This window comes from Heliangelus exortis, chromosome 23 (assembly GCF_036169615.1).
Source record: "Heliangelus exortis chromosome 23, bHelExo1.hap1, whole genome shotgun sequence".
Classification (NCBI taxonomy): Eukaryota; Metazoa; Chordata; class Aves; order Apodiformes; family Trochilidae; genus Heliangelus; species Heliangelus exortis.
The window spans coordinates 1,760,442-1,775,168 of record NC_092444.1 but is presented as its reverse complement, the minus strand read 5'-3'; the positions used below and the strand labels follow the sequence as shown (position 1 = coordinate 1,775,168).

Genomic DNA, 14,727 nt, shown 5'->3' with positions numbered 1-14,727 from the left:
TGCCTGAAGGGGCTCCAGGAAAGCTGGGGAGGGACTTGGGACAAGGGCCTGGAGGGATGGGATGAGGGGGAATGGCTTGGAACTGGGAGAGAGAGGGGAGATTGAGGTTGGATTTTAGGAAGAAATTGTTTGGGGTGAGGGTGCTGAGCCCCAGGTTGCCCCCAGAAGCTGTGGCTGCCCCATCCCTGGCAGTGCTGAAGGTTGGATGGGGCTTGGAGCACCCTGGGCTGGGGGAGGTGTCCCTGACCATGACAGGGGGTTGGGATGAGATGATCTTGAAGGTCCTTTCCAACCCAACCCATCCCATGGTTCTATGATTATTTACATGGTTATTCTGGGTGGCATTTTACAGCAGTGTGGCACAACTTGGGTCCTTCAGCTGGGGAGATGTGCAACTCACACTCATGCACCAGGTTCATGCCAGACATCATTAGGGTTTGAATTAGGTCTCTCAAGGAAGAAGTGAAGGACAGGAGAAAACAGACTTCACTGGATGTTGTTCTATGACATTTTAGCCTACTCAGCACCCTCACACCAAACAATTTCTTCCTAAGATCTCATCTCCATCTCCCCTTTTTCAGCTTGAAACCCTTCCCCCTCATCCCATCCCTCCAGGCCCTTGTCCCAAGTCCCTCCCCAGCTTTCCTGGAGCCCCTTCAGGCACTGGAAGGTGCTCTAAGGTCTCCCTGGATCCTTCTCTTCTCCAGCCTCAACACCCCCAACTCTCTCAGCCTGGCTCCAGAGCTGCTCCAGCCCTTGGATCATCTTTGTGGCTCTTCTCTGGACCCTCTCCTACAGCTCTACATCTTTCATGTGCTGGGGGCTCCAGAGCTGTGTGCAGTACTCCAGGTGGGGTCTCAGAAGAGCAGAGCAGAGGGGCAATCATCAGAAGTTATCCAGATCCAGAAAGAGGGAGAAATTGTGCCAGGAAATTCCACCACTGTCGATGCTCTTGATGTATTTATCAGGAAAGGGGATCAGTGTCCTCTGCTATTCACACAGAATTATCTGCTTAAGGCTCCTTTTGCCTCTTTTTGCAGCCAAGAGCCTCTGACATCAGTTAATCCTCCCTTTTTATCCCATCTGACACAAGAGTCCCTCACAAAAGGGACACATTCCCAGAAATCTGGATGTTCTCTTTCCCCCACCACTGGGAGGTCTTGAATTTGTCTCTGGATGCTCTGGAACCCAGCCCAGGTTTTTTTTTTTTAACTCCATTCTGCAATCAGTGAGGCCACAGTCTGTTTTCCAGAGCTTCCCTTCCCATGTCCTATTGAAGCCATCACTGCCCAGGGAACCCTTTCCCTCGGCCATGTGCCCAGGGCACTGAGCCTGCAAAACCTCCCAGCCCCAGGACTCTCCCCCCTTCCCCAAAGAATGGCCAAGAATTAGCAAGCAGGGGCTGCACATTGTCACCAGCAAGAGGGCTGATGCCTGGCATGGCTTCTAATTAGTCAAGTGTCATTATCCCAAGCACTGGGCCACGCTCAGCTCCTTGACCCCTGGCTTCCCTCCTGCACCATCCCCTCTTGGGATGCTGGCAAGGGCTCCCCCCACCCCTCTTGGCACAGATCTTTTGTTCTGGAATGGCTGAGAAAAGGCTTTTTGGGGGCCATGTGCCATGGACTTGTTTCCTTTGGCCACATCCCAGTCCCTTAAAGCCAGGGTTGGGATGTCCTGGGGGAGCTGCTGAGTTTTGGGGGAGAGGGGGCAATGGGCAGAGAGAAGGGAGGGTGAGCTGGGAGGTGCATGGGATGGAGATGGGGTCAGGAAGAAGCCTGCAGGGAAAAGGAGAGAGAAAACACAACCTGGCCTCAGAGGTCCCAGGAGATATTTCCAGGAAGGCAGTGGGGATCATGCAGAGTTTGCTGGAAGGAGTAAATTTAGGTTGGCTGAGGACTGAGAGAGGAGCAAGGAGGTGGTGAGGAGATGTTAATTCCAAGCTCTTTTTATTTCTCTTCTGCTGCTCCTGGTGCCTTCCAGTTTTCTCTGCTTTGAAAAGGGAAGCATCACACCTCTAGTTCTAACAAAACCTGTCCTCTGGGGGTTAAACACCTTTGGTCTTCTTAGGACACTCACAGCAAGAGAAAAAAATCCAAGAAACCACCACCTTTTTCTTAAGAAAACCACCATCTGCCCCATGCTGTCTGCACAACTGATGGTTTTCTTGGTGGGACTCAAAAGATGCCAACTTTACAGTGAAATGCACAGGGCAAACCTGAATCCACTGATCCTGGGCTAACCCAGGGTGGATTTACCTTGCTTTATTTGGGCTGGGGAGGTCCCTGAAGGTCAGGGTGCTGGGTGCTTGGCAGGGAGGCCACTGCCCACAGCTCCATCCCATACCCAGTCCCCAGCTCAGCCCAGTGCAAAGGCAGCAGGAGGCTGTAATTGCTGCTTCCTCAGCCTCATCCCTCTCCTCTCCCCACAACAGCCTCCATTCTTCTGTCCCAGCTCTGCTTTTGTGTCTGCAGCTTCTGGTCCCAAGTGCTAATGAACTCCATCAAGGCTGCCAGTGTAAGCAGAAGAATTCCGAGCCTCTAATTACAGAGGAATTAGCAAGCAGACAGTTACTGTTTAGTGCTAATGAATAGATACATTAAAAGAGACATCACGCAGGCTGAGAAGTGTGAGCCCTGATAATAAAGGAGTGTCAAAGAAGGAAAACACGAGGAGGAGGAACCAGAGGACCAAAAAAAAAAAAGGATCTGCCTGCAACTCAGCTCTCTGGTTTTGCAGAGGTGGAAGGGAAGTAGCCACAGGCAGCAGATGAAAGTAAAAAGCAGGCCAGGTAACTGCAAAGTGCAAAATCTGAGAATTCAATGACTCCACTATAGTGTGGGAGCAGGCAGAAGGTGTGCACAGCCCCTTCCCAGCCCCAGGTAACATCCCACCCACCCCACAGCCATCAGCTGTCTCTAGAGGAAGCTGCAACAGGGAGACACTGGGGAAGGACTTGGGACAAGGGCCTGGAATGATAGGAAAAGAGATAATGGCTTTGAAGTGTGAAAGTAGACTCAGATTTAGGTGAGACATCAGGAGGAAATTGTTTGGGGTGAGGGTGCTGGGCCCCAGGTTTCCCAGAGAAGCTGTGGCTGCCCCATCCCTGGCAGTGCTGAAGGTTGGATGGGGCTTGGAGCACCCTGGGCTGGTGGGAGGTGTCCCTGACCATGGCAGGGGGGGCACTGGATCATCATTAATGTCCCTTCCTTTCCAAAATAATCTGGGATTCTGTGCTTCTGTGATCACTCAGCAGCTGAGCAGCTGGGGAGGGACTTGGGACAAGGGCCTGGAGGGATGGGATGAGGGGGAATGGCTTGGAACTGGGAGAGAGAGGGGAGATTGAGGTTGAATTTTAGGAAGAAATTGTTTGGGGTGAGGGTGCTGAGCCCCTGGCCCAGGTTGCCCCCAGAAGCTGTGGCTGCCCCATCCCTGGCAGTGCTGAAGGTTGGATGGGGCTTGGAGCACCCTGGGCTGGGGGAGGTGTCCCTGACCATGGCAGGGGGGGCACTGGGTGGGATTTAAGGTCCCTTCCAACTCAACCTGTTCTGTGAATCTCTGACTCTCTCCTCATCATGTTGCAGTCAGAGCTATGCTCAGTGCTGGGCTAAATCTGCTTTCAGGGCTCCTGCTGTGGTACTGAAAACACTGTCACCCCCTGGCTCCTGAGATAATTTAAGGTCAGAGGCCACAGACAAAAAACAATTTTTACAGGTCCCCTCTGTCCAGGCACTCTGCCATACCCAACCAAGTGATGCCCCTCAGCATCTTTGAGGGGCACACTTCAGCTTTTCACTGAAATAAGGGATATTTTCCATTCAGGTATGGGAATGGGCTGCCCAGGGAGGGAGTGGATTCTCCATCCCTGGAGATATTTCAAAAGAGCCTGGATGTGGCACTCAGTGCCATGGGCTGGGAACCACGGGGGGAGTGGAGCAAGGGTTGGACTTGATGAGCTCTGAGGTCCCTTCCAACCCAGCCCATTCTGTGATTCTGTGATTCTATGATCCCCTTGGTCTGGTGGCCAGGAGAAGGAGAAGCCAGGGAGCTGGAACCTGTGTCAGAGCAAGCCCAGGCAACCCTCAGCAAGACAAGAGGGCACAAGAGGTCTCAAGTTGTGCCAGGGGAGGTTTAGGTTGGACATGAGAAAGAATTTCTTTCTGGAGAGGGTGCTCAGCCATTGGAATGGGCTGCCCAGGGAAGGGGTGGATTCTCCATCCCTGGAGATATTTCAAAAGAGCCTGGATGTGGCACTCAGTGCCATGGGCTGGGAACCACGGGGGGAGTGGAGCAAGGGTTGGACTTGATGATCCCAGAGCTCCTTCCCAACCCAGATGATTCTGTGATTTTTCACACCTGATGTTCAAGATTCATCCAGGAATTCCCAGGCCCATGTGCTCTGCTCATCACCAGCATTCTCACCCAGGGGACACTGTGCCACACCTCACCCTGCTTCTTCTCCCCTTCAAGCCCTGCTCACCCCATAGGAAATCCCAGAGCTCCTGGAGAGGGGTGGATTCTCCATCCCTGGAGGTTTTGAAGAAGAGACTGAATTTGGCACTGAGTGCCTGGGAACCATAGGGGGAGTGGATCAAGGGTTGGAGCTGAAGATCCCAGAGCTCCTTCCCAACCCAGACGATTTTGTGATTTTTCACACCTGATGTTCAAGATTCATCCAGGAATTCCCAGGCCCATGTGCTCTGCTCATCACCAGCATTATGACCCAGGGGACACTCTGCCACACTTCACCCTCCTTCTTCTCCCCTTCAAGCCCTGCTCACCCCATAGGCTTTCCCCCCAGAAGATCCCAGAGCTCCTGGAGAGGGGTGGATTCTCCATCCCTGGAGGTTTTGAAGAAGAGACTGAATTTGACACTGAGTGCCATGGGCTGGGAACCACGGGGGGAGTGGAGCAAGGGTTGGAGCTGAGGATCTAACATCCATTCCAACCCAGACAATTTTGTGATTTTTCACACCTGATGTTCAGGATTCATCCAGGAATTCCCAGGCCCATGTGCTCTGCTCATCACCAGCATTATGACCCAGGGGACACTCTGCCACACCTCACCCTCCTTCTTCTCCCCTTCAAGCCCTGCTCACCCCATAGGAGATCCCAGAGCTCCCTGGGGAATCCCGGGGCTGCACCTTACCGGCTTGGTTGGTGGTGATGTTCACCGAGGCAAACTGTGGGGAGAAGGGGCTCTGGTCGGTGACACCATTGACAGCCTGGATCTCAAAGGTGTACTGGGTGTGTGCCAGGAGGTCACTGATGTAGATTCGGGGCTCAGTCAGTCCCAGCTGGCGGGGGGCAAACTGCACGTTGTCCCCGCAGCGGGTGCAGGCCCCGCGCCCCGACCCGCAGCTCTTGCAGATGATGTTGTAGACCAGGTCCTCCCGGCCCCCCGAATCCCTGGGGGGGCTCCACTCCAGCATCAGAGAGGTCTCATTCACACTGGAGATGACAGCCTGGGGGGCAGATGGGATGGCTGCAAAAAGAAGAGAAAGGAAGGTGGAAAAGGAAGGTGGAAAAGGAAGGTGGAAAAGCCCTGCTCATGGCTACAACCCCATCCTTTTCCTTCTGCTCAGCCCTGGGAAGGGCTCTGGAGCAGGCAGGGATGAACCCTGAGCTTCTCCGGGTGTCTCCTTGTTCTCCTGGTGTGGAGGAAGCTCGACAGCCAAAGGTAGAAGCAGGATCAAGGCCTCTTAACCCTGATTTTGTGACACCCCGGCAAAACGTGCCACTTATTTTTTGTAGTGTTCCTAATTCATGGGCTTGGTTTTGCTTCTGTGCCAGCATGTAGCTCTCCTTGGCTAGGTGCAGCCACAGAGTTGAAGTCATCCCACTGCCTAGAGCAGCACAGAGCCACCCAAATTTCTCTCCTCTTCGCACCTGCAATGCTCACAAGCACAGACTGGCCCAGGGTAAGAAAGACTGAGGGCTGCAAGGATAGAACCATGAATCATTTTGGTTGGAAAAGAGCTTTAAGATCACCCAGTCCAACCAGTAACCCAGCACTGCCCCATGTCCCTCATCCCCACATCTCCAGGGCTCTGAAACCCCTCCAGGGATGATGGGGACTCCAGCCCTGCCCTGGGCAGCCTGGGCCAGGCCCTGACAACCCTTTCCAGGGAGAAATTCTTCCCCAGCTCCAACCTAAACCTCCCCTGGCACCACTTGAGTTGTGCCAAAAGTTCCTCTTGTCCCATCCCTTGTTCCTTGGGAGCAGAGCCCGACCCCCCCTGGCTCCAACCTCCTCTCAGGGGGTTGCAGAGAGCCACAAGGTCTCCTCTCAGCCTCCTCTGCTCCAGGATCAGCACCCACAGGGCCCTCAGCTGCTCCTCACAACTTCTCCAGACCCTTCTCCCTGCTCTCCAGCCCCTTCCTCAGCTTCATCCCTTCTCTGGACACTCCCCATCCCCTCAATGTCCTTCTGGCCCAGAACTGATCCCAGGATTTGAGGTTCTCAAAACCCTTCTCCACATTCTCCAGACCCTTCTCCATATTCCCAAGATCCTCCTTCATGTTCTCCAAACCTTCTCCATGTTCTCCAGACCCTCCTCCTTCCTCTCCAGACCCTCCTCCATGCTCTACAACCCCTTCCCCGTCTCCATTCCCTTCTCTGGACACTCCCCATCCCCTCAATGTCCTTCTGGCTCAGAACTGACCCCAGGATTTGAGGTTCTCCAAACCCTTCTCCATGCTCTCCAGACTTTGTCACCAAATGCCCGAGGTTGGAAGGGACCTCAGGGATCATTTATTCCAACCTCCCCACCATGGCCAGGGACACTTCTCATCCCCACAGGGTTGCTCCAGCCCCTTCTCCCTGCTCTCCAGCCCCTTCCCCAGCTCCATTCCCTTCTCTGGACACTCTCCAGCCCTTCAATCTCCTTCTCCTCCTGAGGGTCCTAGAACTGACCCCAGGATTTGGGATGCAGCCTCCCCAGTGCCCAGCACAGGGGTTAAGCCTGAGATGCCCTGAGCCCCCTGGCTCTCCTCCCAAATCCCACTGATACACTCGTGCTTTATCAAGCATCCCTTGGTGCTCTGACTGATGCGTGTCCCCTCTCCCAGCCCCACGTGGCTTCTCCCAGTTGCCCAGAGCTCACATACTGGTGCATGGCATGTCAACGGGGTCAGCATCTGCCCGGTAATATCCGTTCCGGCACACGCAGTTCGTGGCCCCTTCCGAGGTGGTCCTGCTGTTAATGGGGCAGTGGACACATCCTTCATCCCCTTGGCTGGCCTTGAACGTCCCTGATGGGCAGCCTGGAAGAGAACCAAGAGTAAGAGGGGAGGACAGGGGGTGCTGGGGATGTCCCAAGCCTGGAAATGCTGCCAGAAAACACCCATCGGGGCTCCACGCAGCCCAAAGCCAAAACTTGGCAATTTGAAGGAAAAAAAAATAGTGGAGAAGCAGCAGCCGGTTTGAAGGCTCCAAGGAGGCAGAGATGGGGTCCCCATGCAGACACCTCCCCCCCCAAGGGGGCTTCTTGGGGATTCTTCTCATGAATGCAAAGGGGATTTTCAGCCACTGGCACAGTCACAGCTCTGAGTGGCCACAGCAAACCAGGGTCACCACAATCCCCCCCAAACCGTGGCCACCCCAGGAGCAGGGCATGAGTCCAGGCCCACACATTGCCCACAGCACCTTCCCACCCTCACACCATTTATAGGGACGTTCTCAGAGGCAGACTTTGCATTTCCCATCCCTTCTGTGATGATTCCTCCACCAAGTGACCCAGACATGTTTCCATTCCATGCCAATGTTCAGCACCCATCTTGTCCTGCACCACAGCTCCATTCCTTTGAAGCTCCCATCTCATTTGGTGCCATCTCACAAGAGCACCCAATCACCACCCCCATTCTCCATGACCCCTCAGGTTGCACAAACCTCTTGTCATGCTCCAAGAAAGTAGCATGACCATGTTTATTATTTTCTTCTCTACTTTTCCCCCACAATTAGCAATGTCCAAACTATTTCTTAACCATCAATGTACCAACTGGACTACTTATCATAGCCCCAAGGTCTCCCATCTGAGAGACATTGGGCCAACTCACCCCCCATCTCTGTGAGTGTGTGTGTGAAGCTGTTTTCTACCATTTGCATCATCTCCAGTCTATTGATTTCCAGTTGCCTTCTGATTCCCTGGCCATGCCATCTCAAATGGATCATGGAATCATGGCATGGGTTGGGTTGGAAGGGACCTTCAAGATCCATCCAGTTCCAACCCCCTGCCATGGTCAGGGACACCTCCCCCAGCCCAGGGGGCTCCAAGCCCCATCCAACCTTCAGCACTGCCAGGGATGGGGCAGCCACAGCTTCTCTGGGAAACCTGGGCCAGGGGCTCAGCACCCTCACCCCAAACAATTTCTTCCTAAAATCAACCTCAATCTCCCCTCTCTCTCCCAGTTCCAAGCCATTCCCCCTCATCCCATCCCTCCAGGCCCTTGTCCCAAGTCCCTCCCCAGCTTTCCTGGAGCCCCTTCAGGCACTGGAAGGTGCTCTAAGGTCTCCCCATGGGATCCTTCTCTTCTCCAGCCTCAACACCCCCAACTCTCTCAGCCTGGCTCCAGAGCAGAGCTGCTCCAGCCCTCCCAGCAGCTCCAGGGCCTCCTCTGCACTGGCTCCAACAGCTCCTTCTGCTGATGGGGACCCCAGCTTTATCCATGTCTTAGACATGGACTAAGTGTAGGGCAAGAGTTATATGTAAAGAAACCTGAATAGCTGTCCCTATACCCATTTATCACTAAGCAAAAACATTAGACTTGGTTTTATTCCTGCTCAGAGCAATTTTCTATTTGCTGCTGGTCTCTCTTTTGCTCATATAGTGCATTTCTTACTTAACTGCTTGTTTATTTTGCACAAGTGCTAAAATGCTGTCTCAGTCAGAAGGACCTCTAGTTCTTGCTCTCTGACCTCTCCGACCCTGAAGCTTTTAAAGTTGAGGTGCAGCTTTGGCACATTAGGTGAAATTTTGCCTTTGTAAGGTGAAAACCAGTGAAATTCTGCCCACATTGAAGCAAAATGCTACCCATGATGAACTGGACCCAGCTTTTTTTTTTTCACCCCAGAGCAGAGGGGCACACAATCCCCTCCCTGTCCCTGCTGCTGGGGATGCAGCCAAGGGCAGGGTTGGTTCCTGGGCTCATTTTCTCATCACCCAACAACCCCAAATCCTTCTCAAGGCTGTTTTGCAGCTCTCCCCAGCCTTATCTCCACTCCTGTCATCCTGTGAAGAACTCAAGCAGAAGAGTCCTTCAGAGGGGCAGCACACAGAGGGCTCCATTCCCTCCCATTCCCCACCCAGCTCCTCAGCCCCCAGCCCCTCCTCTCTTTCCCTGTGCTCCTTTACCCCCAGCTCTCCAGATTCCACATCCATCAGGTGCTGGGAAAAGCCCTGGAGCCCTCTCCTGATCCAGCCCTGTTCCAAGGGGCCCTCAGGCACCCATCCCTGCTGCCATCGGGATCAGGTTGTTTATATCTATTTGTACACATTTGCATTTTTGTTATTTATCCCTTCCCTTATTGCCTTTATCCCACGCTAGGAAATCTGTCTCCTATTGTTTTCCATTTCCAAGTTTCGAGCCTTAATTCCCCTTTTATCTTCTCTTTGGAGGGAGGGGTAAGAGAGGATAATTCCCTCCTTTGGTTTGTGGTCCTCCCCAACCCCTAAACTGTGACAACTTCTCATTAGCATAATCTAATTGTCACTTCTGCCAGCATCATGCTGGGGACTGCAAGTCACTCACAGATGAAGAAGATGCTCTGTTAGCAACAGCTGCTCCAAAAAAAAAAAAAATAAATCAAAAAACAACACACTCAAAAAACAAAAAAAATCCAACAAAAAATCCTTCTTGTTCATCCAGGCAGGATGGGTGAGGGTGATACAGGGGCTGCAGCAGATGGATGGTGAAGGCTGGACCAGAGTGTGAGATGCAGAATGAAAAGATCCAGCACAGGTGGCTTAAAATATCCCTGCAAAGCTTCAACCACCCTTGGGAGTCAGGATTTGCCCAATGCCACAGCAAAAAATTGATCAGTGGGGCTCGGGGTGGTTACTCCTGGTTGTAACTTTCATTTTTTCTGGAGCAGGAAGAGCCTGGGGGGGACAGGGGGTTTCTGCATGGAAAAGAGTTCAACAAACTTCTTCTTCAGTTCTCTGCCAAGGCTTTCAGGAATGGGGCAGGTCAGGAAAACAGCCTGGGAAAAACCACATGCTTGGGGTTGCTGGAAGAGTTACTGCTGAGAAGTGTCTGGTTTTTTCTTTTTGGGGAAAAAAAAAAAAAAGTGGGCTGTTAGGGGCTTTTTTTTTTCCAGTTTTCCTCTCCCTCATCTCGAGTTTCCAGTAGGAAAAGCTCTACAGAAAACACCAGCATCCTTCCTGCTTGCCTCTTGCAGCTGTTAAAAAACTCCTCCTCATGTTCCTGGGCTTTTCCACCCTTTCCCCCTGCATTTAACTCCATTTCTGACCCTACACCCTGAGTAGAAACCCATCTCAGAGGGTGTTAAGCTGTTGGGAGAGGTGATGACTGCATTACAGAGAAGTGATGGTGGTTCTGTAGCTGAAATGCCAACAAGGTCCCCCTACTAATACCAATTTTTGAAACATGAGAAGACCAACACACAAAATTACTCCAGTCTGACATCCAGGGTGAAACAAAAGGGTCATTTGATCCAAGATGTTTTAAAACACAGGGTTCTTTCACCTTCCTGAGGCTTATTTAAAAAAAAACAACCAACAAACAAACAGTTTTCCTGTAAGGATTCTTCTGCATCAAGATACACACCCAAAAAATGCCTCTGAGATTTCCTGACTGGTCCTGAGAGGCAAAAAACCCCATTTTCCAGGTTTGGCCTGGTACAGGCTGATGGTTGCAATTAATATTTCTGTGTGTGCACTGCTGAATGATTCCTCACCAAAAATACCAAGCTGGGATGCTCAAACTCTTGGCACGTGCTCTCAAAGCACAGCCAGAAGTTTTGGCAACTTTCTTCCTCCTCAGGAGGTCCCCCACACTGATGTGGGATAAAATAAACTTGGAAAAGTAGAACTTCTCCAAAGAGAAATATTCTGAAATCATGCTGAAAGACAGGAAAATCACTGAAATTTGATGCAAAGTTACTTTTTTTTTTTTTTTTTTCCTTTTTTCCCCTCCAAGTAATGACAACCTCCAGAAGTAAAATAAACGAACACTCTTCAAATCTGTTTTGTTCCCTCCAGGTCTTCCTGTGAGTGAGAAAGCAGCTTTTCATTTGGAACCCACCCAATTTCTTCGTTCCAGAAAACGAAACCTGAAATTTTCACACAGGGGCTAAAACCCCCTCCTGCTCAGCCAGCATGGATCTCCTCACCACATGCTGGAAGACACCAGGACATCCCAACTTTTCTGCCCTTTTCTGCTTCCCCTTAGGGGTGCAACAAGGGCAGAGCATCCCTAAAAAATCCTCCTTGGAAAAAGGGAGTCAGAACAGTGAGAAGACAGAATTTTTTTTTTTTATCAAAGCATCCTTGGTCCCAGGAGGACAATAACTGTGACAACAGCTCCATGGCTGAGGCAGCTTCCCACGTGTCCTGCATCTCCAGAACCAACTGGAGGATGCTAATAAGGGGTCCCAGGAAATATTTGGACCATATGGACCTTTCATTGCCTCCCTGCTGCCCCTGGGCATGGATGGGTGGCAGCCTCAGGAGGGGACAGCATGGAGACAGCAGTGGGTTTGCTGAGCAGACTGGCTGCAGCATTCCCAAAAAAAGATTGGGGATGTCTGAGCAGTGTCCTCCTTTCCACCCAAGGTGGTCATGGCTGGAAATGTTATGTGTTTTGGGCAGGGAATGAATGCCATAGAAAAGAAGCTGAGCAGAAGGACCACTCCAGGGATCTAGGGGGGAAAAAAAACTTGGCTGTTGGAGGCAGCACTGAGTGGGGCTCCAAAACCTTCCTCCCCCCTGGCTCTGCCTGGCCTGGAGCAGCTCCATGGGGAGAGGCATCCAGTGGCTCTGCCTGAAGGAAAAACTCTGGCCAAACATGAGGGGCACAGAGGGGTCCTCTGGTTGTCCCACTGCCTCTCCCAAACCACTTTTTAAATGAATCCTGTGCCAGGCTCCAGTCAGGCTCCTCTGCATCAAAAAGTGTCCTTGGACTTCAGAGCTCACCCTTGGAGCACTTCTGCAAACAGCTCAGAGCAAGCAGCTCCCTCTTGCAATAAAAGTTCCCAAAACAGGAATTCCAGCCCTTGCTAATGGCTCTGACTGAGACAGAGTCCTCCTCAGCTCCCCCTGGCTCCTTCCAGCCCAACAAGGCATTTTTAACTGCTGATGGAAACCAGGCAGCCCTGGCTCTGTCACTTGGGATCTGCCAAGGGTCTTAAATCCCCATCCTTATCTCCCAGCTGCCTCTTTTCTCCCTGCAGGGCTGGAAGCAGGGGCTGGCAGGCTGGCTCTGACAGCATCAGCATGTTGGGTGCTGCAGGACCTGGAGCTGCTCACCTGAGACACATCCCAAACTTTTGGGAGCCTTTCCTGCTCCTGCTGGCATCCCCATCACCCTACAAACCCTGGCCAAGCACCACGGGACTGCTCCCCCCAAGCAAGCCCACACCTGATTCTGCCAGCAATTTGCTTTTGTAGGGAATAAAGAAAAAAATGTCCCAGGAGGGGTGCAGGCAGCACCTCCAGGAGGTGTCAGCCCCTGCCAGGCACCAGGGATGCTCCTGCAGCTCTTTAGGGTCCAAAGGAGGGTATGGAGGAAGAGGAGTGCCCAGTGGGGGAGTCACCAAGATGCTCAGCCCTATAAAGGCCATTTAGTCCACCTAAATGATGGACTAAATCTTCCCCAAGACCAGATTGCCCAAAGCCCCATCCAACGTGGCCTTGACCACTCCCAAGGATGGGGCAGCTCCCACCTCTCTGGGCAACCTGGGCCAGTGTTTCCCCACTTTCAGGGGAAAATATTTTTTCCTTATAACTCATCTGAATGTCCCCTCCTTCACTTTGAAACCATCACCCCTTGTCTTATCCCTACAGGCCCTGCTAAAAAGTTTGTCCCCACCTTTCTTAGGAGCTCCAAAAGGTCACAGTGAGGTGTCCCTGGGACCTTCTCTTCTCCAGCCTCAACACCCCCAACTCTCTCAGCCTGGCTCCAGAGCAGAGCTGCTCCAGCCCTCCCAGCAGCTCCAGGGCCTCCTCTGGAATCACTCCAGAAGGTCCCTGACCCTCTAGCCAGGCTGTCCTCATCCCAGCCCAAACAAGCTCCAAAGACCAGGAAAACTGCATGGGCCAGGGATTCAGCTTTTTGGCCACCATGGGACAAACCAAGTCACCATCAGACACCAGCTCCAAAAAAAAAAATCCTCTGTCAAAGCCAGGCAGAGTCTCCTGCAGGACCATCCCCAGCCAGGACAGGGATTTTCCTCCTCCAAACCCTGGCAGCTCTCTCCCACCTTGTGTCAGGGATAAATCCTGCAGCCTCAGTGAGGTTCCCAAGGTCACCTCCTCACTCTCACCCCTAAGAAGCTCCAGCATCTGGTGAGCCCCCCCAAACCCTTTGGCAGGCACACCTGCAGCCCCCCAGCCCTGCCCAGCACATCCATCAGCATCCAGGGGATTGGGCTGACAGGGAAAAATGCTTGGAATTTCTTACCTGCCCTGGCAGCCTGGCTCAGCCCCCCCCCCAGCCCCCGGAGCTGTCATGGGGGCTCTTAAAAGAAAAATTGAAAAATTTCTCTCCCTGCCTGAGCATGGGGGGGACCAGGGAGCATCATGGATGGTGAGGACCATGATCTCCTGGTCAAGCCCTTTCAGCAGGCAGCCAGAGGGGGGGATGTCCCCATCCCAAGGTGACACAGAGTGTGTGTCCTGCATAGAATCACAGAATCCCAGGATGGGCTGGGTTGGAAGGGACCTCAGAGCTCATCAAGTCCAACCCTTGCTCCACTCCCCCCGTGGTTCCCAGCCCATGGCACTGAGTGCCACATCCAGGCTCTTTGGAAATATCTCCAGGGATGGAGAATCCACCCCTTCCCTGGGCAGCCCATTCCAATGGCTGAGCACCCTCTCCAGAAAGAAATTCTTTCTCATGTCCAACCTAAACCTCCCCTGGCACAACTTGAGACCTCTTGTGCCCTCTTGTCTTGCTGAGAGTTGCCTGGGAAAAGAGCCCAACCCCCCCCTGGCTCCAACCTCCTTTCAGGGAGTTGGAGAGTGATGAGGTCTCCCCTGAGCCTCCTCTTCTCCAGCCTCAACACCCCCAACTCTCTCAACCTGTTCCAGGCTCTCCCCACCCTCAAATTCAAGAATTTCTTCCCCATCTCCAACCTCAATCTCCCCTCTCCAAGTTTTAACCCATTTCCCCTGTCCTCTCACAGAATCCCAGAACCATTTGGGTGGGAAAGGAGCTCTGGGATCCTCAGCCCCAACCCTCTCTGCAGAGAATTCCTTCCTAAGATCCAACCTAAACCTAAATCCAGCTCTGCCAGGGGAGCTTTAGGTTGGATATTGGGAAGAAATTCTTAATCCCACGGCCTCTTGTCTTGCTGAGAGTTGCCTGGGAAAAGAGCCCAACCCCCCCCTGGCTCCAACCTCCTTTCAGGGAGTTGGAGAGAGTGATGAGGTCTCCCCTGAGCCTCCTCTTCTCCAGCCTCAACACCCCCAGCTCCCTCAGCCCTTCCTCACAGGACTTGTGCTGGATCCCTTCACAGCCTCCTTGCTCTTCTCTGGACCTGCTCCA

General features: G+C 52.7%; 1 protein-coding gene across 2 annotated transcripts in view; it reads right to left on the bottom strand.

Annotated features, from left to right (window-relative positions):
- EPHB2 (EPH receptor B2) overlaps window positions 1–14,727 on the bottom strand; it is a 126,329-nt gene that overhangs the window by 35,478 nt on the left and 76,124 nt on the right. For both annotated transcript variants that reach the window (XM_071766778.1, XM_071766777.1), the window contains exons 4-5: window positions 7,111–7,266; window positions 5,150–5,485 (exon numbers count right to left, since the gene is read on the bottom strand). In XM_071766778.1, coding sequence (XP_071622879.1) covers window positions 5,150–5,485; window positions 7,111–7,266 — 492 coding nt within the window. The remainder of the gene's footprint in view (window positions 1–5,149; window positions 5,486–7,110; window positions 7,267–14,727) is intronic.